Source organism: Syngnathoides biaculeatus, chromosome 6 (genome assembly GCF_019802595.1).
Source record: "Syngnathoides biaculeatus isolate LvHL_M chromosome 6, ASM1980259v1, whole genome shotgun sequence".
Taxonomy (NCBI): Eukaryota; Metazoa; Chordata; class Actinopteri; order Syngnathiformes; family Syngnathidae; genus Syngnathoides; species Syngnathoides biaculeatus.
This window is the reverse complement of record NC_084645.1, coordinates 2376813-2404497: the sequence shown is the minus strand read 5'-3', so window position 1 is coordinate 2404497 and position 27685 is coordinate 2376813. Positions and strand designations below refer to the sequence as shown.

The 27685-nt window shown below is 41.5% G+C and overlaps 1 protein-coding gene and 1 long non-coding RNA gene across 3 annotated transcripts; one reads left to right on the top strand and one right to left on the bottom strand.

Moving 5' to 3' along the window:
- Positions 1–306: 306 nt before the first annotated feature.
- ano5a (anoctamin 5a) lies at positions 307–24970 on the top strand. 2 transcript variants are annotated; one of them, XM_061823616.1, is made up of 20 exons: positions 307–761; positions 2774–2835; positions 9849–9953; positions 11450–11521; positions 11610–11894; positions 12879–12998; positions 13611–13726; positions 13806–13940; positions 14019–14124; positions 14217–14277; positions 15479–15630; positions 16180–16257; positions 16471–16693; positions 16803–16981; positions 17060–17157; positions 17244–17374; positions 19304–19509; positions 19656–19855; positions 21183–21288; positions 22235–24970. In XM_061823616.1, exons 1-20 carry the CDS (start codon positions 692–694, stop codon positions 22460–22462), a joined length of 2733 nt encoding a protein of 910 aa, XP_061679600.1. In that variant the 5' UTR covers positions 307–691; the 3' UTR covers positions 22463–24970. The 2 variants fall into 2 exon arrangements, with proteins under 2 accessions (XP_061679600.1, XP_061679602.1); XM_061823618.1 differs by lacking the exons at positions 307–761; positions 2774–2835 and adding an exon at positions 7885–8024.
- Positions 6476–7922, bottom strand: LOC133502616 (uncharacterized). Its single transcript, XR_009795516.1, has 3 exons — positions 7788–7922; positions 7298–7425; positions 6476–7211 (listed from the first exon to the last, which is right to left on the bottom strand). It is a non-coding gene; the product is annotated as an uncharacterized LOC133502616 (long non-coding RNA).
- Positions 24971–27685: the final 2715 nt, after the last annotated feature.

Below are 27685 nucleotides of genomic sequence, written 5' to 3'. Positions count from 1 at the left end.
GGCACCTATTTGGTTATAAAAGTCTCACGGCACACCTACAAACAAAAACGGCAGAAAAAACATTTCTATACTTAATTTTCATTTGATTTGTTAATGCAATACTTAACCTCAATGTTTTGTATTGTTAAATTACTCAGTATGAAAAAGGCTCTGCAGTTTGTCTTTCAACAACAACAACAAAAAGGACCTAAAGCATATGATTGGCTGGCACGTGTGACGTCACGTCTTGCAATCAAACTCCACGAAAGTACGCGTGGACGTGACATTACAAAATCACAAAGCAGCTATGTAACCAAACAAAACACGTAATTATGACGCAAAGAAACATAGTTATTTCAAACAAAACCGGCCCTATATCGTGTACTTCATGCAAGAGGTTGTGCTCGTAGTTGGCTGCAGTTGGCTTCCGGTCACCGACTATGTGCTGAATAAGAGCCCTTCAATGTCAGTGCGACGTTACAAGTAGGCACTCGGGTTCCCACCGGGTTTATATTATTGGCTTGAGACTCGGCGCCACCCCCCTCGTGGACCTCCCTCTGTGTTGCTGTGGGGGACGTACGGTCAGTGGGTGGAGGGGACCCCGGGACCCAAGGAAGGTGAAAGACCCCGAGGAAGGAGGTCGCTGGAGTCCGGACAGACACAGCTCCATGCGGATTAACGCCCTTCTGGTGGCCGGCCAAAAATCCTCGACATGCACCGAGTAACGGGCAGGAGTGCAAGGAGCAATTTGATAGAGATGAGCCCGTCTGACTCTTATAATGGTGAGTAGTCTGATAATTAGCACTATTTTTATTTTAGTTTTTTTAAATGGACTGCCTCACATTATCCGAGTTGTTTTGCCTCTGTGGGACTTTATTCCAAGGTTGTCAACACTGTAAAACCAACCTCAGATTGACAGTAATGTAAAATTGAAATAATTAAAACAACAAACACTGACAGCAATGACGTATAAAACCAGATTACCCTTTTTGTATACTATACTATGCATTTATTGTATTTTTTTTGGGGGGGGGGGAATTAAGTCATTAACGCATTCATAACTGAAATATTACTCGTATGAAACGATTTTTTTGTCGCTGGTGAGTTAAGGCAGTACATCCTTTCTATTAAATCCTGTCATAATCAAAAAGCTATCAAGACTGAATGCGTGGTATTTGTTACTTTTATGCGACTGGTTTGTGTAAAAAAAGTTGTTAAAAAGTTTACGATATCCACCTTCAGCATAACTCCCAAGTTTTGCGTCTTATCATAAGGCGTGTAAAAAAAAAGAAAAATGGTGCCACAATTTATTTACAGAGCTCAAGCATAGCTGAATCAATTTGTGCTACATCATTGAATGTTGGTGAAATCCTGCATGCAGTTTCCTAATTTGTGTCTTTGATCCAAGCATCACTGTCCACATGTTGGCTCCCTTCTTTTCCACAAGTAGCCTGTTGGTGGTCTCAAGGTTTAAGAAGTTGCAGATGAGGATGGCTAACTAAGAGCCATATGCTCCCATTGGTATATAAGAGTCCCAGATTTGCTGAGATTGATAGCAATGTTAACAAAAACGACATGTCATTGCCAGAATACCGTTCACATGTACACTTACTATGAATTAAGCCATCATTCTCCACCTTGAGCGTGTCTCCTAGCCACCTCTCAAGTATGCCGTGGTGTGAATGGAAAAAGTGAGTTTTCGCACCAGCCAGCGTGACAGCTGGTCCACTTACTGCAAACAACTCAGACACAGGCAACTGCAAGTCAATCTGCAAGTCAATCTGAGTTTCTCTGTTTCTGGCGTCACTTGGCCCGCACACTACATAGTGTCTAAAATCTGAACCAGTTGCAGCAATGAACGAAAAATGGAGATCTTTGTACCCACTTACGGATGTGATTGTAAAGCGTAGCCTGAATCTTTTGGAGCATTTTCTAGACGTAAACTCCATTTTGAATTTACCAATCAAACATGGAACCAACCTTTATGATGAGCATCCAAGCTTTATGATGTCATTTAAGAGCAGGTGGAAAGAACCTGAGCTGTAAGCATCCTTCTTGTCATGTTTCCCTACTAAATAGAAATTCATGTTAGTGTTGAAATATATTTGTAGTCTTTGTGCTATCAGATGCCTTGTTTTGAACAAAGTTGTGACTCTAAAGCTACATGCTTGCTGCTTGCTTGCAGGCGGAGGGCCAGTTGTGCAGAAATAGGCTTAGCTGCACAAGAGACATTCTCACATAACAGGCCAGGCCTTTGCTGTAGAAAGGAAGCAAACGTTTGACCACCAGAGCCACACCATAACCAGGCAATACTGATGATTAGCTGGATTAAAAAAAAAAAACCATGAAGCACATTCTGCATGTATTCTAGACAGTCATTTTTAAAATGTAAATTATGTGAATGTCCTGTCTAAAGGCTGTGAATTCATTTGTTTGCTAAAAGAAAAAAAAAAGGACGAGTGAATGGGTTCATGTAAAAGTTGAGTCTGTCACATCTTGTGTTTTTTCAACTTCTGCTGGATAGAATAACAAAAACATACTTGACACCATAACTATGTTACTGCCACTTTCTGTGGCTGGTGTGAGCCTTACCTCCAAATGTAGTACAGATATAGATCACAACACTGGCTGCTAAATCCTTTTTTTCCAACTGTTCATTCTTACATTATGATGTAACTTCAATACCCTTGTGATGCCTCTCACGTTCATTTTGTGTAAATTTATCAATGACGTTGGCACAACCCTGAATGTGGCATTTTTTTATTCGAGTGTGCCTCATGTTGCTGTCTTGCAGATGATGTAAATGGCTACTACCAGGACTCGCCCAGCCCAGGATCACTACATGGAGAATCAGAGGTGAAGACTTTTATAGTACCAAAGGCTGCAGTGTAATGACTAAAGTATCAAGATTTCTGAATTACATAGTTACTGAGTCAGGGATTGAGTTCAATTACGTAATAGATTACACAAGGTCTGAAATAAAAATGCAACACTAAATATATTTCCAAATGTGCTATTGATGTGAAAATGTCACCAGATGTAAGGAACTATCCAAGTAATTAATGTATACAAAGAAAGTAGAATAAATAATATCAGAATGAGATGAAAGAGAACAGAATGTAAACCAGGCCTACTCAAAATCTCGTGATAAGTCTTCCCATAAGAGTGGAAACAGGAATTTTCCCCCATTTTCATTTTCCAGTACTCCTGATAATGGATGTTTAAAAGACTTCCTTTAGAAAACAGAAGTAGTCGTCTCTAAGTATAGTAGTAACAATACGGTGGTATCAGCTGGACTCGGAAGCTAAAAGGAATTTGGAGTCCGATGTTTGAGGTGTAATGGCGGGTTGTTGAGACAGAGAAGGAACGTGCAGGAGGTGGTTTGCCACCAGCAAGGCGGGGAAGACGGAAGGAGCACTAAGGATGGGGAAGAACATGGAGATGAGAATAATGCCAATGAGACCTAGCTTATGTGCAAGTACAGATACGGTATACCATGGGTGAATGTTAATACTCTGGCGATGGATACCTGGTTTTTACAGTCTTAAAATGCAGGTAGTGATGAGCGGTTGATAGGGAGCGGTTGTGCAGGTGAATTGATGCAGGTGACTGGGGAGGGGGGAGAAGGTGGCGAAGCACCACCGAAGTTCCAAAAAAGGAACTGCAGGTGACAAAGTATGACATTTGTGTTTGTTTGTTTTCTTACCACTTTGCTTTCAACTAGCCCGGTATGTAGTCTGTACATATGTAATAACAGATTTTTTAAAAATCATTTTTGTTGTGTGAAACATTTTTTGGTACATTTTAAAAGAATTCAAAGTAAAGCATTTCTGTTTTAGTCCACTGTATTCTATTTTAGATGTACATTTACAAGAACATCACCATAAATGTTAAAGTTGATTTAAAGCCCAAGTGTCATCCCTATAAACATTCTAAAATAGATATTTTAATAAAAAATACATATAACATTATTCACTTTAATGTCCATACGAAAAAATAAATGTGAGCGGAGAGCGCGTCATCTATGCTCAAAGTTGCAGAAGTGTCATATTACGATATCCAAGTGGTCGCCATATTGGCTGCATCCTCTGTAAGTGACATCCGCAAATGAAAACACGCGGTGCACCCTAACTATGGGAGATGAACACCTCCCTTCTAACACGGAAGCTCTTTTCGAAAAGGACAACACACAACCGAGTTAAGTTACCGGGGCAATATTACACTATTGTTTCGAGCCCTCAGGGCAATATTAAACTATTGTTTCGAGCCATAATCAGATGATATCCGATCACGGCCAAACCACATTCCCGTCCGATCCACTTCCAGCCATTGCAACTCATCCCAGCCAGCCGGTCTGACTTATGACGGAGCTGAGCCGTACTGTTTTAGGGGGGTGTTCATAGACGCCGCACTACGATGAACAACACAGTCAACCGGGGTGCTTTACTGCATGCACTTGGCTGTGTGAGGCATTCTCGGATGGGTTCTTCAGAGCCACCCCCATTCGCAAAGCCCGACGCGCAGCCTTCGCAGAAGCTGTGACCGCCGAACGCGGCGCCTCAGCCCGTTTGGCTGATTTTCGGCGCCGTGGTGGCATGTAATGGAGTCGAGGCATGCTGGTTTTAGAGGGTTGTTCACAACCACCGCAGTACGCGATGAACACTATCGAGCTAGGGCGCATTACTGCGCGCACGAGGCTGAGTGAGACATTGTTGGCTGGGTTCTTCAGATTCGCCGCCGTCTGCGCAGCAGCCCGACGCCGTCCGACGCGCACATCGACATATTTCATACGCAGATCTTTTGTTAGGTTATGAGAGACCGTTTACGTGGTCCGCCCCAAACTATTATTTTTTTTTAGTAGCTGAATACACACCTGTTATTTGGAACCCATGAAGCTCTCGTCCTCTGCACCAGTGCAATCCCATTTTTCACAACGAATCGGGTCTCTTGCAAACTTATGAAAGCTAAATCCATTCTCCCGAGTGTTCAAGCAATGTCCAGCAATGCAATGAGCCGGCATTTTGGCTAACACGAAGGATCAACGAGCTTCCTTCGTGCAGGTAAAACTACTGGAAACAAATGAGTCCACTTGGGGGCGCCACTGTCCTTTACGTCACTTCCTGCTTCTTCTCGAAAACAAATCCCTAGAGAGGATTTTCATGGCGGTCGTTAGAAAAAGCTGTATATGTCAAAATCATGTTTTGTGGTGAAAAAAACGCATGGACCCATATTGGCTGACGTTTTTTTTTTCATTAAAACATACTAAAAATCCATTTCATGACACTTGACCTTGAAGACGACAGTCTGGCTGTGTTTGCACATGTTTTTCCTGATACTTTACTGATCCGTGCTCAGTTTTTTCTTTTGGTGAACCAGAACCTGATGGCTTAGCTGTAGTATTTCAATTACATTTGAAGTATTTCTTTTTTGTATACCTTAACATGGTACATTCTCCCCAGTGGCACTGTGTTGGGTTGCAGTTGTAGGACTCTACTCTAAGGCTTACTCTCAGTGTCCCCTCGGTTCCTCCACAGCTCTGGAAAAAGCAGGCTCTGTTCCTGAAGTTTCGTTCAAGGGTATGGTAAAAAAAAAAAACACTTTGGATGTGACGTGTATTGTTCGTCTGCCACAATCAGAACTTCATGAATGAAATGTGCCTGTCAGAGTTGAATTCAGTGTGCATATTTGTTGGAAAAAGATGATTGTAAGTAGCTCCACGAGCATGTTTTTATCACTGCTGCAGAATTGGAAACATGCTGGTGCAATGCATCATGAGATTTCATTAAAACTGCATTATTCTCACCTGATTATTCTATGCTTCACTAAGATATGGCTGTTGGAACATAATTTGTCTTTTGTTGTTGTTGGCCTCCGTTTCAGTGTGTGTGTCTGTTCTTTTGCGTTGATTGACCTTAACATTGTTCTGTAGTAGTTATCGATTAAGACGCTGCACTGAACCTCTGCGGCTGACAATATCAGGTCTGCACTTTAGATCATTTCCTTTGCTCGTCCAGCATGCTGCATATAATAACACACTGCAAAATAAACCCCGGGTTAGATAAAACATCCTAAAACAATGGCTGCGTCAGCACGGCCTTCATTGGAGCACATTTTCCTTCATTCATTTTTGGTCATCGTCGATCAGCATGGCGCAACTTGGAAACTCAACCATATCGATCAGCGCTCTTCACCCCACAGATTTTCAAATGTTTTTGCTTTTCAATTAGGCCGGGCTAGACCGATCATTTCAAAACTTTCATGATCCTTTGTTGATTTGGGTATATGCTCCAGTTATACAGTTTTCTGTTTAAATGCCAAGTTTTTGTGATATTAAAAATGAAACCGAGAAGTCACTTCAAAACGCTCTCCACCAGAATTGCGAACTATAAGCAGGAAAACTTGATTGAAAAAACAAAACAATACATTACCATCTTTAATAGAGCGGAAGAAACTCAAACATGGAGATCATTTGGCTGCGAAATCTGCGTACCATTTTATACGTGGCGATTTGGCTGTTTGGAATTAAACAATCACGTTCAATGTTACATGGGCGTTAGCACACACCTGCCACCATTAACGTGCCTCTGATTAACCCTAAATTAAATTGGAACAATGCCAAATAAAGTCAGCTTTAGCACATAACCTGCAGGAAACAGCAGAAATGTCAGGAAAAGCTGACTGGAACAACTGGACTTTTTGGGAGGTTAGCCAGGAAATTTAAATGGTGCGCTGACTCCTATTTAATGTTTGATTCATTCTGAACAGACCCACGTACTGAATTACTTGAGGGGTTGTACACTTTCACAACCACATTATCTCACTGAATTATGCTTACGTAGCGCTCTTGAAAAGAATAATTTTCCTTTGATTTGAACTACAAAGGTTATAGGTCACAGTGATAGTGTAAAAAGTTTTGAAATTATTTATCCTGGTCTCATGTTTACATTACAAAGTGAAGAACAGGTGTGGAGACTTTTTCGGTTAAATGTCTTTCTGAGTAGAAGTATTTATGTTCCATAAACATCTTCCTCTGAAAAAGTCCATCCATCCATCCATTTTCTTTGCCGCTTATCCTCACGAGGGTTGCCGGGAGAGCTGGAGCCTATCCCAGCTGGCTGAAACTGGAGTGCCCGGAGAAAACCCACGCAGGCACGGGGAGAACATGCAAACTCCACACAGGCGGGGCCGGGATCTAACCCGGGTCCTCGAGACTGTGAGGCCAACGCTTTACTCTGAAAAAGTCCCAATTAAAAACATTAGTTTTACACTTCCCCTTAAATTTAGGTACTTGCTGTGTCACACTATGTTTTACACGTACCACATACATAATAGGGTATAAAGCAGCAAGACATCACCCAGTAGTTTGGGGTTAGAGGTGGATGCTCAGAACTCGGGTAGCTCCACTTGGCAGAAGCAGCGATTTTTTTTCTCTTTTTTCTGGCTGATCTGTAATTACAGCAAATTAGAGAGTTTTTTTTTTTTTTTGCTCCTTTTAAGGAAGGCCGCCGCCCTCGCATGGTCAGCATAAACTTAATTCGATCCAGGAGCTAATGTGGGAATTTGGGCTAAGGGCAGTTGAAAAGGTCAAACATTTGGACTTAAAAGCTTCTCCAGCAAATCAGCCTCCATCTTTTTCGTCATCGAGGAAATGCACACACTGATTGCTTTTAGACTGAGTAGCCAGACCGCAGAGCTTTTCCCCATTCGTCAGCCCCTTCAGACTGGATTATTCATGATTTAACGGCTTCATTTGCAGCCTTGTGGTAATAGCAATGGATTTTATTGAATGAACGGATAGCATTTCTCACAAATATGATGATGTCATCTCGAGGAGTCTTTTTTTTTTTTTTTTCCTCTCCTGTCTCCCTTCCACCTCTTTACTCATTGCGGGATGTGTGAGCGTCCTCTCGTGCAGGGAGACTGGGGGCAGCGATGTTTTCTGGGCTCGCCTGCAGTCTCTGTCGGGAGGCGGCGGTGCAGGATCGGGGATCCGGCTTTTCACTGGATGCATCGTAGATAGCCGTAAATGGAGGAGGGCCATGGAGGTAAAGTGCTTTCTTCTCTCCTCCTCGCAGAGTGCAGACAGGCACGGCCCACTCTTTTCCTTTTCGACTTGGTGGTGGAAGTGGGTGTGGTCATTGGACGAAAAGTATTTCGCCGCTGCGGTGACGTTAAGTAGAGCGTGGTTATGTTTAGCTGCTTGAAACAGCTGCTTGCAGACAAACTGTCCTGTCCTCTCTTGGAGGATTCCTGTGCACTTTGTTTCCCGTCAGCAAAGCACTGCCGCTAGCTAACACACGTCTGACATTTAAGCTGTCCACAATAATGTGGTCTGGGACTAGGCGTTCATGAATTACAGGAGGGAAATACTAAAACATCGTAAAACCTGGTTGTTGGATCTCTGATTACATGACCACGCTAAGCCTGTGCAGCTCTCATTTGAACAATATATAAATTATGCTATTAAAAAAAAATACACAGTGGTATCAACAACCACGTAAGTCTAAAAAATGTTTTTTTTTTTTCATCGCAGTCACTTTAGTGAAAGAGTAAATAGTGGATTGCAAACTCGATAATCTGGATTGATCTAAATTCTATGAAACAAAAGATAAGAACCTGTTACACAACATTTTTAAAGTATCTGAATCAAAGTGCTGATACAGGTATTTATTTGCACAATTTCTTGTCACAAGAGGTGGGGAGGAATAAGAATACATTTTATCTGAATTGCCCTTTACATCAATAGCGCTCAATCTGCAAGAATTTTTTTTAAACACAAAATATATCCGATTTGATACAATTGTATAATCAACAGAAATGATGAGTAATTCAGAGAGAAACTCAGCAAAATGCTATTTTTAAAAGATGGCAGGAAGCCTGAGCAGGGATTTCAGGATGGGGATGAAGTCAAAAGCCAGCACACATTTACTGTAATTTCTCGTGTATAATGCGCACGCCCAAAATGTGACCTCTGTCACGACCAGAACACGGCGTTGGACCCAAATGTACGATTCGGGAGACGTTGAGGCAGTTCGGCAAACGTATTTATTCAGTCCAGTGTCGGGGATCAGGTCGGCTGTCAACGGGAGCAGCAGTAACAAGAACATCAGGTGTAGGAGGCAGGTCAGTGGGCAGGCAGGAGGCGGTACACGGAAGATCAGGAACGGGATTACGAGAGTGCGGGAACGAGGCATGAAGCAACGATCTGGCGAAGGGCAGACCGCACGTGTGGTTCCATATAACAGGGACGTAATTACTAGAGACGAGGCGCAGGTGTGCGCCTTCGCCGATTGTGGCAGGTGCGTGCCACCTCGGGGACCGGCGTGACCAGGACAGGGACCGGCAGGGCCATGACAACCTCAAAATTCTAGAAAACCCTTCTCCCAATGTATAATACGAGAGATGGTTTTGCTTCTACCCATATAATAAAAACATGAAGTGTTATCTGTATTCAAAGATTTATTCTAAAGTTTAGCACTTTATTTGAACATGTAATGGTTTTTATTTACCTGCTTTTATTTTGAAATTCACAGTCCTACTTGTATTTAGTAAATGTGAAAACGCCAATTTCACCAATCAGAGGAGGCAGGCGTGCAGTCACATGACAGGGTTTTTTTTTTTTAATGTCAACTTTTTATATATATAATTTGTTTAATTTAAAACCAGATTTTTTTTTTTTGGGTGGGGGGGGGCTGCAGGGTTTGGGGTTTGGACAGCCTATGACTTTTGGATGGCACTGCACCTGAGTGTGATTCATTGGTGCTCTCTACTGACAGTGTGCCCGTGTGAAGTGTTGCCAATTGCCCACCAGGACTTGTACTATTGTGTTGTGGATTTTGTGATGTCTTCTACCTTCTACCCTGTTCTAGATCGAGAAACAACAGCAGAGCAAAGACTTGGTGTTCTTCCGTGATGGAGTGCGCAGGATCGATTTTGTTCTGTCCTACACTGAGGAAGAAACGGAAGGAAGACCGGTAAGAAACAAGGCCATACCTCTGTTTTTTTTAACCCTTCTTATTTTGGAACAACAAACATTTTGACATGATAATAAAAGGCAGAAATAAAGAAAATAATAAGTTTTATCTTTTAAAAGCAGTGAATCGTTTGCTAAGTTGATAAATTTTGTGAGAGATAAGATTTGATGCAAACCCACGACCCACTTTTGGGTCCCGACCCTCTCGTTGGGAAATAACTTTTTTTTTTAAGTGTATGGTGCCTTTTACGTCACTCAAAAAAGTTTGGTTCCTTGTAAGTGTATTTGTTATTTTTGCAAAAAGTCCTTTTGCAGATTTCCTTGATACTCCCAATTCCCTAAAATGGATTGCACTCTTTTATTTGGACTGCAACAAAGTGTCTTAATATTATTCAATGTGCTCTGAATTAAATACGCAATATTTAGTGGGTCTTTTTCTGCATTTGTCTAGTCAGAACCGGTTCTTACAGGATGTCCCCCGACTCCAATGCGAGTCAGCAACGACATACTCAAGATAGCGCAACACTGATAAAAGTAGACAAAAGTGGAAGTTGTTCCTACTCTGACAAGGCCACTTTTCCTTTGGCATCCACTTTTGGAGATATTTCTTGAACTGAGCTCGCACAGACTCTGTACTTTGTGCCACAATGTTTGTGGAAAGTCTTAAACTGCACTGACTTTTAGAGGTTTGATAGTTGGGTGTTAGACCTCATATTTGCCTGGTGGAACTTTACTGTTATGTTACTGCAACATGTTGAATTCAATTCATCAAAGGTCCAAGCATTGGTCTGCGAGGAACAGGAATATTTTTTTTTTTTTTGGGGGGGGTTGGAGTGGGGAACAGGAGGCCACGTTCTGCACTTTTCAGTATGTCAGCGAACATAAGGGACTCATTTGTCAGTACTCTGATATCATGAAAAAAAAAAACTAAAGAATACATGGAAAACGTTTTCTGCCTTCATGCTATGTCACTGGTGGCACGGTGGAGCAGCTGGAAATCATGGGTCTCACAGTTCTCAGGTCCCAGGTCCAATCCCAGTCATCCCTGTGTGATTGTGAGTGCGGCTATTGTCTGTCTCCATGTGTCCCGCAATTGGTTGACAACCAGTTCAGAGTGTACCCTGCCTCCTGCCCATTGACAGGTGGGATGGGCTCCAGCACTCCCTGCCCCCCTCGTGAGCATAAGCAGCAAAAGAAAATGGATGGATGGAAAAGGTTTTTTGTCTTTTCCCTTGATGCTCTTGTCACTGTTGTAAATTTTCCCAATGGAACTTTAGAACCAATGATTACATGCACCAAAGTTTTTTTTCTGGCTTTTCCATTTTATTCATGTTGATATTTGCAGAATTGTTAGTTTTTATACTTTGACTGAGAAAAGTATCGTGACACACGTACACATCACAGTTGAGGTTTTTACGATGCATTTCATTTTAATGGCTGTAAAACCGTTTTGTTGAAAAGGAAGCAAATTCAAGCCAATTTTGTTTTCTACTAAAGGGAAGAAAGAGGGAGTTATACGAAGCCAACCTAGTAAAAGTCGGCTTGGAGCTGGAGACGGAGGATAAAGCTGTAAGAGTTCATGGTCCATTGCCTTGATAATGTCTCAAAGATAGGCGTACATAATGGCCTGATGACAAAATTGTTTACCACTTTTTAGGAATCGGAAGATGGCAAGACCTACTTTGTGAAGATCCACGCTCCGTGGGAAGTGTTGGCCACCTACGCCGATGTCCTGAGAATCAAGGTCCCCTTCAAGACCAGTGACATAGAAAAGAAAAAACCAATGCCCATGAGCTGGCTGGCCACTCCTTTTCGTCTTCCGGAACACATCATGTACCCCGACCCGGACTACTTCACTGCTACGTTCAACAAGAGCAAATCTGACTTTTTCCTCATCGATGACAGAGACACATTTTTTACTCCATCCGCTCGCAACAGGATAGTAAGTATGATTTTTTTTTTTTGGGGGGGGGGGACAAATATATATATATATATACACACAAATATGACAAATATGTATATAATATATATATTTTTTTCAGTATAGCACATTTTATACACAAGGTAACATAATGTGCTTTACATGTTTAAAATAATTGAAATACAAAGAAATAAAGCATTTAAAAGGGAAAAATCCTAAATCAAAATGAAAAAATAGACAGGACAAAGCACCAAGCAACAAATAACGAATTAGTGTTTTTTTGGGGCCTGCATGCAATCCTTTTAAAGAACATCCTGTTATTATTATTATAATATTTATCTCAGACTGCCATTTTCTGTTGCATATTTAAAGCAAAATAAACCTTCACACGCTGCAACATTAAGAACAAGATTTGTACTATGTCCAAAGTGTGACTTTTAAAAAGATTAAAAAAACAGCAGTTCAAAGTAGCCACTTACCTTGTACTTGTTGGATTTTTTTGTATTCCTGTGGTCCCAAATATTTTACACATGTAGTTAATTAGTTGAAAGGTTTAATCAGAACTCATCTGAGCTCAGGTCCTCCTGTGGAGTTAGCATATTTCCCTCCTCGCATGTATTTTCTCACGGTACTCAGGCTTCCACATTCCAAAAACATCCACGTTAGGTTAATCAAGGACTAAATGTCTGCGCGTGTGAAGGTATGAGTGAAGCGTTTGTGTATACATATATATATTTGCACCCTTGACGGGTGACTAGTTAAATCCACTGACCTGGGATAAGCTCCAGCTCCGTTGATAAATATATGAATGAATGTATGTTTAACTGCTTTTAGTATTAGTTAGAAAATCAAATCATTTGTGGGGAGAACTAAGGGCATTGCAGCTGAATTGTAGTTGTTTTTAAACTAGATACTCGATTGTCTTACAAAGTACTCAGTGGCTTTTTTCTTTAAATACATATAACGTGCAGTCATTTAACTCAGTGCGTTTGTTTCTTTTCCAAGGTATTCTATATCCTCTCCCGATGTCCATACACAGAGGATGAATGTATTGAGAAAGACAAGAAGGGGATCAAGAGGTTGCTTACCAACGGCACCTACACGGGGGCATTTCCACTGCATGATGTGAGACCTTTTTGCGTAATCAAATGTTGAATTATTGCTGCATTGATGAATGGATTAATTGACTCATTTAGAGACCTTTAAGTGAATATTCTCCAAAGACTTGGAACCTTACCCTCTCAACAGTAAATATAATATAATGAATAAGTAAATATTTCTAGGTATGTTCATTATAAAGCAGATTGATTATCTTTGTTTCATCTAAATGAGAACTTTTTTTTTTACACCAAACCATGAAGTAAATCATAAAAAATATGAGATTTGTGCATTTTCTCCACTTTCAATTTGAAATAATGTTAGTAAAGATTAACCCCCCAAAAAATCAAAAATTGCTTAATTGAAGAAAGTAATCATTAATCGATTATTGAAATAATCCTTAGTTGAAATAATCCTTAGTTGCAGCCCGATATTCAAAGATGAACGTTTTTTATTTATTTATTCATTCATTTTTTCAGAACAAGGATTTAAATAACAGTACTTTATTAATGTGTCCTTTGTGTGTGAATGCATTTCAAAGATGAAAGTTTTTTTTTCATTTATTCATTCATTTTTTCAGAACAAGGATTTAAATAACAGTACTTTATTAATGTGTCCTTTGTGTGTGAATGCATGCAGAGCAGATACTGGACAAGATATAAGGATCCTAGTTGTGAAAGGGACCGATATAATCTCTACCAACACTGGGCCAGATTCTCATGTTTCTACAAAGAGCAGCCGCTTAACCTAATTAGGTGATTGATGATATAGAACGCAGTTTCAGTTTTTCTTGCATGAGTATATTCAGCTCACAAGCTAAACCCCCCTCTGCAGGAAGTACTACGGGGAGAGGATTGGACTCTATTTTGCCTGGCTGGGGTTCTACACTGAGATGTTGGTTTTAGCTGCCATTGTGGGAACACTGTGTTTCATTTTTGGATTGTCCTCATACAAAGACAACGAGTGGAGGTAAATTGGGAAAGAATACATCATACTGTGTCAATAATAGTCATGCTCGTCACTGCCATTGATTCCAATTGTGTTTAGTAAGGAAATCTGTAGCGAAGAAATTGGAGGAACTATTGTGATGTGTCCATTGTGTGACAAGAAATGCAGCTACTGGAAACTCAACATTACTTGCAATGCTTCATGGGTAAGACATCTATATGACATACTACATTCATGATCCGTGCGCTCTGACTTTGAAAGTACTACTCCATTTCAACATTCTATCTTTTCTTTCAGCAAGCTCACCTGTTTGACAATGTGGGGACGTTGTTTTTTGCCATTTTCATGGGGATTTGGGGTGAGTAAATTCAGTTTTGCACGTTTGAGTTGTGGTACCACCTAGTGGTACTTGTGAAACTTCTGCAGCCAGTCACTTACACCAGTGATTCCCAAACAGTGTGCCGGGGTACATTAGTGTGCCATGACCGCTCTTCAGGTGTGCTGTGGGAAGTTATCCAATTTTATGTAATTGCTAAAAAAAACTTTTCCAAGAAATAATGTATATTTATTCATCTATTTATGCCAGTGAGGCCCAATGACTGACAGAACAAAATAATTTTATTAGATGGCAGGAAGTACATACAGTCATTAATCTATCCATTTTTAGTGACATTTACTTTTGTTGGTGGGCCATGGGATTTTTCAGTAGTAAAATATGTGCCTATAAAGGCTGGGAATCAGGTTAACTGACATCATGTGAGTCCTAAGTGACCCAAAACAGAGGTTTTGTCTGATTTGACTTCAGACATCCATCAATCCATTTTCTTTGCCACTTATCCTCACGAGGGTCGCGGGGAGGTCTGGAGCCTATCCCAGCTGTCAACGGGCAGGAGGCGGGATACACCCTGAACTGGCTGCCAGCCAATCATAGGGCACATGAAGACAGACAACAGTCGCACTCACAATCACACCTAGGGGCAATTTAGAGTGTCCAATTAATGTTGCATGTTTTTGGGATGTGGGATGCCCGGAGAAAACCCACACAGGTACGGGAGAACATGCAAACTCCACACAGGCGGGTCTGGGATTGAACCTGGACCTCAGAACTGTGAGGCCAACGCCCACCATTCCGCCGACTTCAGACAATGAGACAAAAAAATGAAATGTCTGTTTTTGCACAGTGTATGTAAACTTCTGGCTTCATCTGTATATGATGTAATCATCATACATGGGTGGCGACTTATTCTACTTCTTCATACCGTCAGATAAAAAAAAAAAAAAAAAATCAATAGTACCACAGAAAAAACCAGTACGGTGCCGTGACTGCAACATGAGTGACCTCTGGATCTTATAACATGACAGAAACGACCATTTAATAATGTACATTATATTGACCAGATCCTGAATATTAAATGTTTTGTCTGGCAATCGCCACAGGCATGTTTTACTAATATTACCATTTAGGCTATAAATACTGTAGGTTAGTGCTTCTGATAGTTTTTAGGCCATCAGAGTAAGCCTTGTTATCCCTAACGGCACACCACTGATTTATTGCGCAGTGACATTGTTCCTGGAGCTCTGGAAGAGGCGTCAGGCCCGTCTGGCGTACGAGTGGGATCTGGTTGACTTTGAGGAGGAGCAGCAGCGACTGCAGATCCGTCCGGAGTACGAGAACAAGTGCACCAGCCGCAAGATGAATCCCATCACTCAGGTGTTTACGTGATGAAGTAAAATACTGCTGTAATTTCTAAGTGGTACGAGTCGAACGTAAATGATTATAGTTGGACAAGGACTGAGTGTATTTTATGAAGTAAATTGAAGCTGGACACATGATCAAAAAGAAACTCAATGCTTGAAATTTGACTTCGCCACATCATACCCATTTTTAGGAATCAGAGTTGATTTTTGAGAGGACCACGACTGATCTAGTGGGGAAATTATTTCTGTGCTGGGTCACCGTGTTTTTCTGGGTAAGGGTAGTGCTCAAAATTGGCCACCAATTTGATGTGGGAGACGTTTTCCTTGCGGTGTACTGTGTAGTGACGAGGATCACATTCACAAGTTTCCTTCTCTGTTCCATTACCAATATCTGATAATTGGGCCCACGTGCGACCATATGGATCGTAATTGGTCCTCGTCGGTCTGCCTCCAATCTAAAGTCCTTGCTAATTAAAGGAACCTTGTGAAGTGGCTTTTTAAGCTATAACAAAAGTGTGACTGACCCTTTTTTTTGTACACGCTTTGCTTGCTCACGGTATAGGAAGTGGAGCCTTACTTACCCGTAACAACAGTCAGGTGTGCACGCATATGTCTGTCTGGAGCTACTGTCCTCTTGTGGGTGAGCATTCGATTGTAGATCTCTCATGTGACCAGAACTGACAAAGTTTGCCTAGCATGGATGTAAATTGAGCTCATTGTTGTTCATGCAGTATTTGGCCTGCTTAACACGGCTTCTGTATTTTGGCATCTGCGCTTGTCAGACGACGTACAGGTTGCGGTGTTGTCATAGCAGAATGCTTTTCATGTTGTCGCTGTCGTCTCCGTCCCAAAGATCTCGCTGACCATTTCCTGCATCATTGGAGTGATCGCGTACCGCCTGGCGGTGTACGCCGCCTTCGCTAGTTTCATGAAAGACAATACGCATTTGAACAAGATCGGTTCCTCGATCACCCCGCAGCTGGCCACGGCTGTCACCGGTTCCTGCATCAACGTCGTTATCATCATGATCCTTAACGTCATGTATGAACGAGTGGCTGTTTGGATAACCGACCTCGGTGAGGGCAAGAGAGACATCATTGGTGACACTTAATGGTTAAAATGTGTCCACCTTTTTCTGTATAAAGTCTTTTGTTCTTTTTTTCCCCCTCCATATCATTGCCACAGAAATTCCAAAGACTCATGTGGAATATGAGAACAAACTGACAATAAAGATGTTCCTGTTCCAGTTTGTCAACTACTACTCCTCCTGCTTCTACGTGGCTTTCTTTAAGGGCAAGTTTGTTGGCTATCCTGGAGGTTATTCTTACATGTTTGGACAGAGGAGCAAACTCAGGAATGAAGAGGTAGAATAAGTTTGAAACACTACTTATTCAGTTTGACTTGAATTGAGTTTTGTTCAATTTTGCTACGTTTGCATCCAGTGCGACCCCGGCGGCTGTTTGATTGAGTTGAGCACCCAGCTGGTAATAGTGATGACTGGTAAGCAGATTTGGGGGAACATCCAGGAGTCCCTGGTCCCGTGAGTAAACAAAAATCTAATTTACATTGCTTAAATAACACTACGCATATGCATCGCCTGCACTCGTTGACCCACGTGTCTCTCAGGTGGTTGAAAAACTGGTGGCGCAGCAAGAGAGCACGAGCGCACCCAGATAGTCTGTACACCCGCTGGGAGCAAGACCACAACCTGCTGATATTTGGGCACCTGGAGCTCTTCTATGAATACCTGGAAATGGGTATAATATTAGCCACCCCATAGCCAGTTCAATACAGTAGCTAAGATTGTGAACTCACTCTATGTACAACCTATTGAGGCCCAATACAAGGGCTGCATGAACTCTGCTTTCGCTAAAAAAATAATAATGTTCGGTCTTGATTGAGATTCTCAGAGGTATAAATTAAACAATGTTCATTGCAGTAGTTGTGGTTGCCTCAAACAGATTTCCTTGTAAATTTGTGGTTAACTGAAACAGCACAGCTTATGCTATTTCACATTAGGAATCATTGGGCTGTGCCTGGTTCATGTTTACAGAGGTAATTTTAATAGAAAACAAGGCTGTAATCTATCCCATTTTTACAATTGACCCCTCCATACAGGGCACTTAACCACGCCTCCTGAAGTTACGTCACCCCACGTGTGCTAACCTCAGACAAACAATTAGCAAAAATGGCGGCGCAGGAAGAAAAGACGAGAGCGAAATTGTCCGATTTACCAGCTGATTTCTCACTCGCATTCTTAGCGAATAGTGAAATATCGTTGAAAAGCAGACAGCAGGGCTTCAAGTATTTCAGCGAGGGGTATTTCAATGGTATTTACATGCATATCGACGGAGAAACCATCGAAATTAGCGCAAGTTCTTTCCGGAGTCAGAGGAAGACCGAGAAGCCACATAATATAATATATTATAACCCAAAGACGAATTCGTCATTGACAGTTCTCTATTTTCGTGTTACATATCACACTTGTGTGCAGAATCTGTATGTGTATCTGTATAGCCGTTTGTGAACCGCCGTATGAAGGAAAAGAAGGCGAGGCTTGATTCTCTCGTTTTCTTTGTGTAACGTCACGCGCTCCCCTCAATAATTATTCTTGAATTAGTGCTGAACCTACGCAAGTCCCGACCAAGTACGACAATCACTACTTTATTGTGTCCTCAAACATCCTTCCTTCAGTCTTGGTGTCTCGGTGCACGTCGAAGGCTTTTAGGACTGCTAGTACGGTTTAGCTTAGCTCATTAGCCGCGAACAAAGGGACACGTTTGTGCAGTCAGATCATCGCAAAATATCGCTCAACACAGATCAAGTGTGTCAATCATTCACACGTAGCTATGTTATGCAAGCAAAGAACTGCTAATTCATTTATATGAGAGATATATTGAAAATCAAATATAGGGCATACCTTCGTGCAAACATAGTCCGGTTTACTGTAGCCGGCAACAAAGAGACACGTTTGTGCAGTCAGATCATCGCAAAATATCGCTCAACACAGATCAATCATTCACACTTAGCTATGTTATGCAAGCGAAGAACTGCTAATTCATTTATATGAGACATGTATTGAAAATCAAATATAGGGCTTACCTTTGTGCAAACATCTGTTCCTGTTGATGGATTCAGTTGATCATGCAGTCTTCCACAAAGTTTGATCCATCGAAGACATTTTTTGTACTCGGTTTTCTGTTCCGGTTGATTTTAGATGGATTCAGTTGATGATGCGGTCTTCCACAAAGTTTGATCCATCGAAGACATTTTTCGTACTGGGTCTTCGGTTTTGGAAAGGGTACAAATTGAACTCCACCAACTAGCCTTTCAGGATACCTGTCGTCACTATTACAAAGTCCGTGACTTCACCTCTTAACCATATCTATTGTTAAAGAACCCAAATACGCAATAAAACGCTAACAAAAGCTATATTGGACCATGCAACATTGTCTGATTGAACGGCAGGTGCTAAAAGGGGCCTGGTTTATGCAGATCTCTGGCCTCTGATTGGTCAGCGACGTGGATGACGCAATTTCTACGGAAGGGTCAATTCCAAATCCGGCCAGACCTCGAGAGAGAGAGAGAGAGAGAGAGATAGAGAGAGAGAGAGAGAGAGAGAGAGAGATGCATCCTGCAGGTGGTGCTGTTTCTTGCCTCACTCCCTTTTTGTCTTTTTGTTCCAGTGATCCAGTTTGGTTTCATCACTCTGTTTGTGGCTTCCTTCCCTCTGGCTCCCCTGCTGGCTCTCATCAACAACATCATTGAGGTCCGAGTGGACGCCTGGAAGCTCACCACGCAGTTCAGGCGCCCTGTGGCATCCAAAGCTCACAGTATCGGAGCCTGGGAGGAAATCCTCAGTGGGATCGCCATCCTCTCTGTTGTTACCAATGTAAGAGGTGGACTACATCTTTTTTTTTTTTTTTGTCTGCCCGGTTTCATCCTAATGGCATACACATTATACTATTTTTTTAACCATAGCTTGAATCGTTCTTGTTGAGTCTTAACTGTATCATAACTCTTCTTGTCCTTTTGCAGTCATTCATTGTGGCCTTCACCTCTGATATGATCCCCCGACTCGTCTATATGTACGCTTACCAGCCGGATGGTGTGGTTACGATGAAAGGCTACATCAACAACAGCTTGTCTGTTTTCAAAATCTCTGAGATCCCACTGCAGAACAGACCAGAAGATGGGGAGATGCCCTCCTGGTTCAGTAGCTCCATCACAACCTGCAGGTTTGTGCGAGTGTCTCGGTCAGATGGCAAATAACTGCATAGAGTGTATCGTAACTATATGATGCAGTTTAAATCACGTGATCTATTTCTACGGCACTTTTCATAGATTAAAATTCAACAAAAAAAGATTTATAAAGATTAAATAGAAACCCACCTGTACCATCCTGGCATATTAATGCAAGCACACACCACATATTGACTAATAATTGGAGAGTCATAGCAAGCGACTGCAGATCCTTGTGAAGAAAGTTGACCAGTGGGGGGCCGTCCACCGCAAGAAGTGCCACAGTCTGCAGCCGCATACCTTGCCGGCACGGAGACCACCAAGACCCGGTGTTCCGGGCCCAGGGAAAGTGCTGGATGACACCCCCCCGACTGATAACTCCTTCCAGCTTGAAGGCTCCCATGAGACACCAGAATTGAGCTTCAGACAAATGCAGATACAAAATAATGAGGGATAGTAAAATAGGATAGCAAATTGATAAATAAATCTTCCTTTCGGCTTGTCCTGTTAAGGGTCACCACAGTGCGTCATCTTTTTCCATCTAAGCCTATCTCGTGCATCTTCCTCTCTAACACTCACTGTCCTCATGTCCTCCCTCACAACATCCATCAACCTTTAGTCTTCCTCTCTTTTGCCTGGCAGCTCCATCCTCAGCTCCAACCTGTTCACACCAATCAAGAACCTCAGCATCTTTTCTGCTTCCTGTTGTTTTTTCAGTGCCATCGTCTGTAATCCGTACATCATGGCCGGCCTCACTTGCCCTTCATCCTAGCGGATACTCTTCTGTTACATAGAACACCAGGCACCTTCCGGCAACTGTTCCACCCCGCTTGGAGCCATTTCTTCACTTCTTTACTGCACTCCATTGCTCTGTGTTGTTGACCCCAACTATTTGAAGTCATCCACCCTCGGTATCTCTTCTCCCCGGAGCTTCACTCTTCCTCCTCCTGCCCCACTCATTCATGCACATATATTCTGTTTTACTTTGGCTAATCTTCATTCCCCTCCTTTCCAGTGCATGCCTCCATCTTTCTAATTGCTCCTCCGCCTGCTCCCTGCTTTCACTGCAGATCACAATATCATCTGCGAACATCATGGTCCAAGGGGATTACAGTCTAACCTAAATTGATAAATGAATACATATATTAATTAATTAATGAATGTGAAAATAATGAGTTAAAAGCAAAACCAAACATGTAAGACTTGATCCTCCACTTTAAAGCATCAACAGTATCTTCTGTTTTCTCTCCACTATGGTGCATATATTACATATTGTTTTATTCCCATTGACTGAAGTCTAATGCTATTTAACCACTCATGCAGGTACCATGACTACCGGTACCCTCCTGGCCATGAGCATCAGTACACCCACACATTGCAGTACTGGCATATATTGGCTGCCAAGCTGGTCTTCATTATCGTCATGGAGGTAACCTGTCCTAAAAGCAACGTCACCACTGACTCACCATATTCACTGACAAGGCATAAAAATGTTCCTCCAATTTTTTTCTCAGCCGTCTCGATAGAAGGTTGCTATAATTCTTTGGTTAAAAATTGGCAAAGGCTTAATAATTACAGCACATTTCTAACACTGGCATTTTTGAGGCAGCATAGTCTATTCAAATAGTTCTAAAGACATCTGCCTCAAGACTTCTTGGCTCCGGGAGTTCTGTCCCCATTCATGCGGGGGTGGTCTTGTGCTACTCCAGCTTCCTCCCTTAGTCCAAAAACATGCATGTTCAGTACATTGAAGACACAAACTGTCCATATGTATTAGGACTCACTCACATTTGAAAAATGTACAAGTGTGGTCAGTCATGCCCGCAAAAAGTTGCGGGTGTGTGTTTGGTTATTAAGAGTTTACCCCTTTAAGAGCGGAAGGGGATGTTGTCAGGTAAACTAGGAAGTAGAAGTAGGCTGAGCAGCAGCTTGTTTAGAGACTATGTGCTTCCGTGTTTAAAAAAAAAAAAAAAGACGTCAGCCTGTGGTTCACTGCACTGGATCGGTTTTCATGTGTGCGACAAGTGCGCAATTGCGCAGTGGCACAGCTTAGAGGGAACATTGAGTAAGACTACACAAAATAAGTGACGTCTTTCTATATCTAGGTATTTCTACTCGAAAAAAAATTTACACGTGTGATTTTTCCTGCTCGACTGCAGATTTGCGAGTGCGATGGCGCGCAGGCACACAAGCGTTTGTCAAATCACAGTGACTGTATGAGTGTAAGTGGCTGGCTGAAATGGCAGAATCCATCCGACACAACTAAAGCCAGTTAAACATTATATCCCATAATCCTTCACCGTCATTTCATATGGACCTGTGCAAAGCCGTTTGTGTTCTAGTCTAATCCCCAGCTGTGCCTTCATCATCTGCAGCACGTCGTCTTTCTGGTCAAGTTCTTATTGGCCTGGATGATTCCAGACGTTCCGGTCGACGTGACGGAACGGATAAAGAGAGAGCGGTATCTAGTCCAGGAGTACCTCTACAACTACGAAGTGGAGAGGCTAAAACGGCAACTCAGTGGAAACCGGAACGATTGTACCTGTGAGGACGCGGTCTGCCCGTCTTTGCCCACACACGAGGTGTTATCGGAGAATCTCTAGCGCTGAGAAACGCTACTTCTCGGACCTGCCTGCTCGTTCACGTTGATTCGGCTCCCTTTTTAGCTGTGCAGTGTACCCCTGCTTTTCAAAATCTGCGCGTAATTCACGCCCCTCCAAAAATGTAAAATTTCCCCAAATTAACATTTTCAACAGTTAAATCACAATCTCTGATCACAAAACAATTTAATATCATTAACAACTTGAAGTTGCAACATTACCTTTGATTTGTAAGACTTGCGCGGCAAAGATTCTCTTAACTTCCGCTAAGTCGCTCATCCTCAACATGCAAACTTAGATCTTAGATCTCGGTCGAGGGGACTCACTTTGACATACTTCCTTCACCCCAATTATCACTTCGTATTAGCCTTAGTTGATCCCCAACATACAAAGATGTTCATCTCCCAATTGAGATCTCCGACATCCAATTATTACGTTCCAGACGGCCAGAACTTTGGCACCATCTTTTGGCATTTTGTGGTGTTACAGAATTAGCATAAGAAAACACATCCGTGAGCTTTAGTGATTAAAAAAAATGCAAATAATGATCTGTGATTGAGGGGATTTACTGTATTTATGTGTCATTATTGATGACACACGCACTTGTACACACAACAACGCCTTTATGAAGGAGCTCGAGGTGTCATGAGTCCTCAGCTGTTCTGCTTTCAAGCATGCTGAAAACCTAGAAGACTTGAATATAACTGACTCGTATTTATGACCTTTATTCTATGCTGTATCTGTAACGCTGACAATGATGAGATTTTGCCGTAAGAAAAAGGAAAACAAGCCACACCTTTCAGGATTATTTATTTTACTAGCCAGCATAACTTGCTTAAGAATAGACTCCTTAATATTTATCACACTTGTCCTTACTTTGCTATTTAGTGGTCTGTCATGCGTCGTTCTATGAACAGCTGTTTTATAGGCCAAAAATGGATGACTTATTGATTCATATCTAGTTTTTACTCTTTCTGTAGTTCCTGAGCTTTGTTTATTAAAGACAGAGACACGGGGAATCCCACAAATTTAGCCTGTGAAATGGCAAAACGTGTAATAAATAAGGATGTCCCATCAGTTTACATAAAAGCTTTTTTATTTTAAAGAAAACAATTTTTATTTAGACATGCTCTCCATGATGACCATTGTTTTAAAAACATGTTTCAGTGCATGGTCTGAACGTGTTGGTACAGCTGCAAAGATATTACTTGAAAATACAGCTCTGCCTTGAGATAAGAGTTGAATTGGTTCAGTGACCATGCTTGTAACCGAAAATGAACAGAAATGCTCTTACTGGTGTGAGCGACAGTGGGTACAGAAAGTATTCAGACCCTCTTCCAATTTTTCACTTTTTGTTCTATGGCAGCCATTTGCTCAAATAACTTCATTCTTTCCTCAATGATGTACACACAGCACCCATATTGATCTCTGAGCTCATGATTCTTTTTTATTTAAATGTAAAGGCAAAAGTTCTTAATACCTCTGGCTGTATGATATTTCAGTTGTGTGTAGATTAATGTGTGAAAAAAAGAACGATGGCCGCAATGTAACAAAGAGTGAACATTTTAAGGGGGAGTCTAAATACTTTCCGTAGTCACTGTAAAGACTCCACGGAGACAGTTATTCAAGAACTTTGTCACACACAAATATCTACATGACACAACACTAAATATAAAATTTGTTGCTCTTTCTTCAAAAGCTTGTTTTACAATAGCTGAAAATAAAATGGAAACTACATGTATGGAAACTTAAAAAGTTTATGGGACATCCTGTCGAAGACAAACTACAAAACTACACTTTGCTTTTGTATTAGTTAGGAGATCCTCAACATTTCTTGAAACCAAAACCTGACACGTGACTTGCTGACTTGAGATGTAGTTGCAAAAATCTGCCGCTGTTGACACTGACGGGCCCTCAAGGCTTAACAGCTGCTATGTGTTAGGAAGTGAAAGCCTTGACTGAGTGAAGCGATTTCATTTGAAAGATTTTAATGGGCCCGCTCGTGATTGCCCGAGCTAATGAAAACCGGCCACTGGCCTTCTACTTAACTGTTTGCTCCGTTACACAAAAGCGCCATCGCCCCGCTGTCGTACACAAAGTAAAAGCTTTTTGATTTGTAATTGCACAACGCACTTGATGAAAATGATGCCAAGTTGTAAGCGGGCCAGTCTTGCGGTTGTCGTGACGAGACCGCATGCAAAGCCTCGGGTGTTATGATAGCAATTAGTATGCAGAGTACACTATTTAATATTTGAAGGTTGTCTACAGGGGGGAAAGTCTTTTAATGAAGTATTTAAATTGCTTAAAATAGCTGACTGCTACTCTTATCATTTGATTTTATCTTGATTTCTGTTATTTCCTGGCGTATTCATATTTTGTGCCTTTTTGTCTATTGTCACCTTTTATACTAAGTGAATCTGTTTAATGTACGTGTGCGGTCCGGTCATTCAATTGTGTATTTTCAAACATTTGGTGTATTGAAATCTCCAGAATAAAGTCCATTTCATCCTGCGTTTGCTTGATTCTTAAACGCTGTTAACCGTCCACTCTGCTGCTTTGCTGAGAACACTGGCAAGCATGAACGTTCGCACAACAGATGGGCTGAGAGGGAGCTGCTTCCCTGTCGGTGTTTGCTCGCACTAGTGTGTGTGGTTAACACTGAAATACATTTGGCACACTTCACACCTGGCATCCAAAAACAAAAGGCAACATGCATGTAAATGGGCTTTTTTTCTTTCTTTTTTTTTTTTTTTTTTAACTCTGGTGCAACACGAAGTGCCCACGCAGCCAGCACAGGAGTGGATTTTCTATTGTCTTGAAAATATTAAATTGCGGTGTAGCAAAAATACAACAAGAAGTGAGGTGAATAAACTTAACACACTTTTATGATAATGAGTAAACTTTTTTTAGTATGATAAAACATTCATGATACAAAAATGTAAAACTAGTATAGAGCAGTGGTGAGTCATTTTTGTTGCAGCACACATTGCTCAGAGGTTAAAGACTAGCTCATCCTTTATATGACAGTTTGAAATTTTGCTGTAGAATCAAACAAAAATGGAGTGGATAAACATGAAAAAAATGTGGCAGTCCGGATCTGGCCCCCAAGCCTTTAGTGTGATTCTCTTATTCAAACTGAAAAAGATGTTGCCGTACATGGGGGGTGATTTGATTGGTCGACTCCTTGTAGAAGGCCTGTTTGTGGGAGTGCACGTGTACATGCTGAGCGCTGGTTTGAGGGCACAGAAGTAGGTGGAGCTCTTTGTTAGTGACATAGATAAGCGTGAACATATCAAATGACCTAGTTTCAGGGCTCTGAGAAAAATATCTGGAACTCTCGAATGCGTGGATGATTGATATTTCACATGCTTACTGTGGCACTGTAGATAATATTACATCACAGATACTAGAAAAAGTTGGCTTGGTAAAGTATGTCACCTTTAAACTATTGGACTCTTTGTTCACAAAGCGGTGAACCTCATGCCATCCTTGCTAGAACACAGCTGAGCCTTTCGAGGATGTGCCGTTTGTACAAAGTCATGAAACTCACCTTGATTCCACTTACCCTGGTCATATGGAGAATGTTTCATACATGTTTTTTTTTCAGCATACCTCAAATCTTTTGTTGCCCCTGTCCCAGCTTTTTTGGAATGTGATCCTGAAGGCATCAACGTCAAAATGAGAGAATATTGGAAAAAGAAAAAACTTTGAACATAAAATACTTTTCCTTTTGTATATTTTGTGTATTCAGTTGAACGTATAAGTTGAGAAGGATTTCCAAATCCCTGTATTCTGGTTTTCATTTACGTTTCACACAATGTCCCAACTTAATTGAGGTTTGTCATTTTAGACAAACTGTCAAAATTTCCTAAATGAGATTAAATGTGAAAAAATCTGACAATAATTTTCTGCCATGTGCCATACCAGAGAGTGATTCCTAAACTCCATCGATCTTAGATGGAAAACAAACAAAAATGCCCCCAAAAGTACGATTGAATCTTGTCAATTTACTCACAACGTGAGTAAATTATCCAGTTGTGTGATATGTGCCTTTACATTATTCATATAATTTACTTTAGATAGCTATAGTGCACATTTGGTAAAAAAAAAATCAATGTTGGTCTTGACAAGATTTCTCAAAGTTTAGATCTATCTTTTTTTTCGTTGTTGTTGGTCTTAAAAGGTACTGACCGTGATGATATTGGCCATTATTTTTACTGCTGCCCCTAGTGGCTCGCGAAAATGTTGCAAGAGTCATACAGGAACTCAATGGCACCATAATTATGGATGCCCTTTTTTTTTTTTTTTTTTTTACAAAAAACATTTTTTTATGTTGATCCCTAAAAATAAAGGCCTTTTACATAATATAACTCAGGGCTTGGACCTGGAATGCTTTCCAAGCGTTTTACCCTTCATTGAGCACCAGAGAACACAATACATCTCCCAATTGTTTTCACTGGTGTATTGCATTGATAAAATTCGGGGTTGGGGAATCCACTAATTTTATATAATTCTGCTTTTACAAAAAACAACGAATCAGTTGTAGACATTTTTTAAATACTGTAATGAGTTAGACGCGGTGGGAGCATTTGCATTCGATCTTATTAACTTTGTGCAGTAAGCAAAGCGTTCATTTGTGTTTCCAGCGTTTATTTATTTTTATTTCTTTTACGTGTGCAAAGTGATTGATGTCCGCTCATCTTCACAGCACCCTAGTGCAGCAGGAGGGGTAAGTAGCGTAATAAAAGTGAAGAATCGGTCACGAGGGGGCGGGACTCCGGCTGCACACAGGTGGAGCGCCCATTCTCTGTCCGTGGTGCTGAAAGCTGCTCCCACTTCGGACCCGGACCTCCTCCACCGGCCATCTAAACCCCGCAACGCCCTCCGACATCCCCCACGAGTTTTCCACACTTACAATTTGATACACGCGTCTTTCTAACGGTCAGTGGTTCTTGGAGGGGGGGGGGGGGTAGATGGATCTGCGTGGATTAAGAGACTGCGCAAGGCAAAAACGGAGTTACTGGAGCGCCGCGTTGTGACTGTGGAAGCAATCTTTGCACACTGAGCGTCTTCGTCCTCTTATTCAGGCTCCATTGGATCTCCAGAATACAAGACGGTTCTTTTTTGAGGGGGTGGGTGGCGGAGGGGAAGCAGGACGAAAAACTCGCATTTTTTTTCGGATTCTAGGCAAGTGACAATATGAACTTACGTCACTTTGGTTTCTTC

What these genes read in the sequence shown, in the direction of transcription:
- ano5a (XM_061823616.1), top strand. Translation starts at nt 692, where the DNA reads ATGCACCGAGTAACGGGCAGGAGTGCAAGGAGCAATTTGATAGAGATG. An exon ending in TTACTTGCAATGCTTCATGG is followed by an intron (nt 14,125 to 14,216) that starts GTAAGACATCTA and finishes CTTTTCTTTCAG; the next exon opens with CAAGCTCACCTGTTTGACAA. An exon ending in AGCTCCATCACAACCTGCAG is followed by an intron (nt 19,856 to 21,182) that starts GTTTGTGCGAGT and finishes CCACTCATGCAG; the next exon opens with GTACCATGACTACCGGTACC.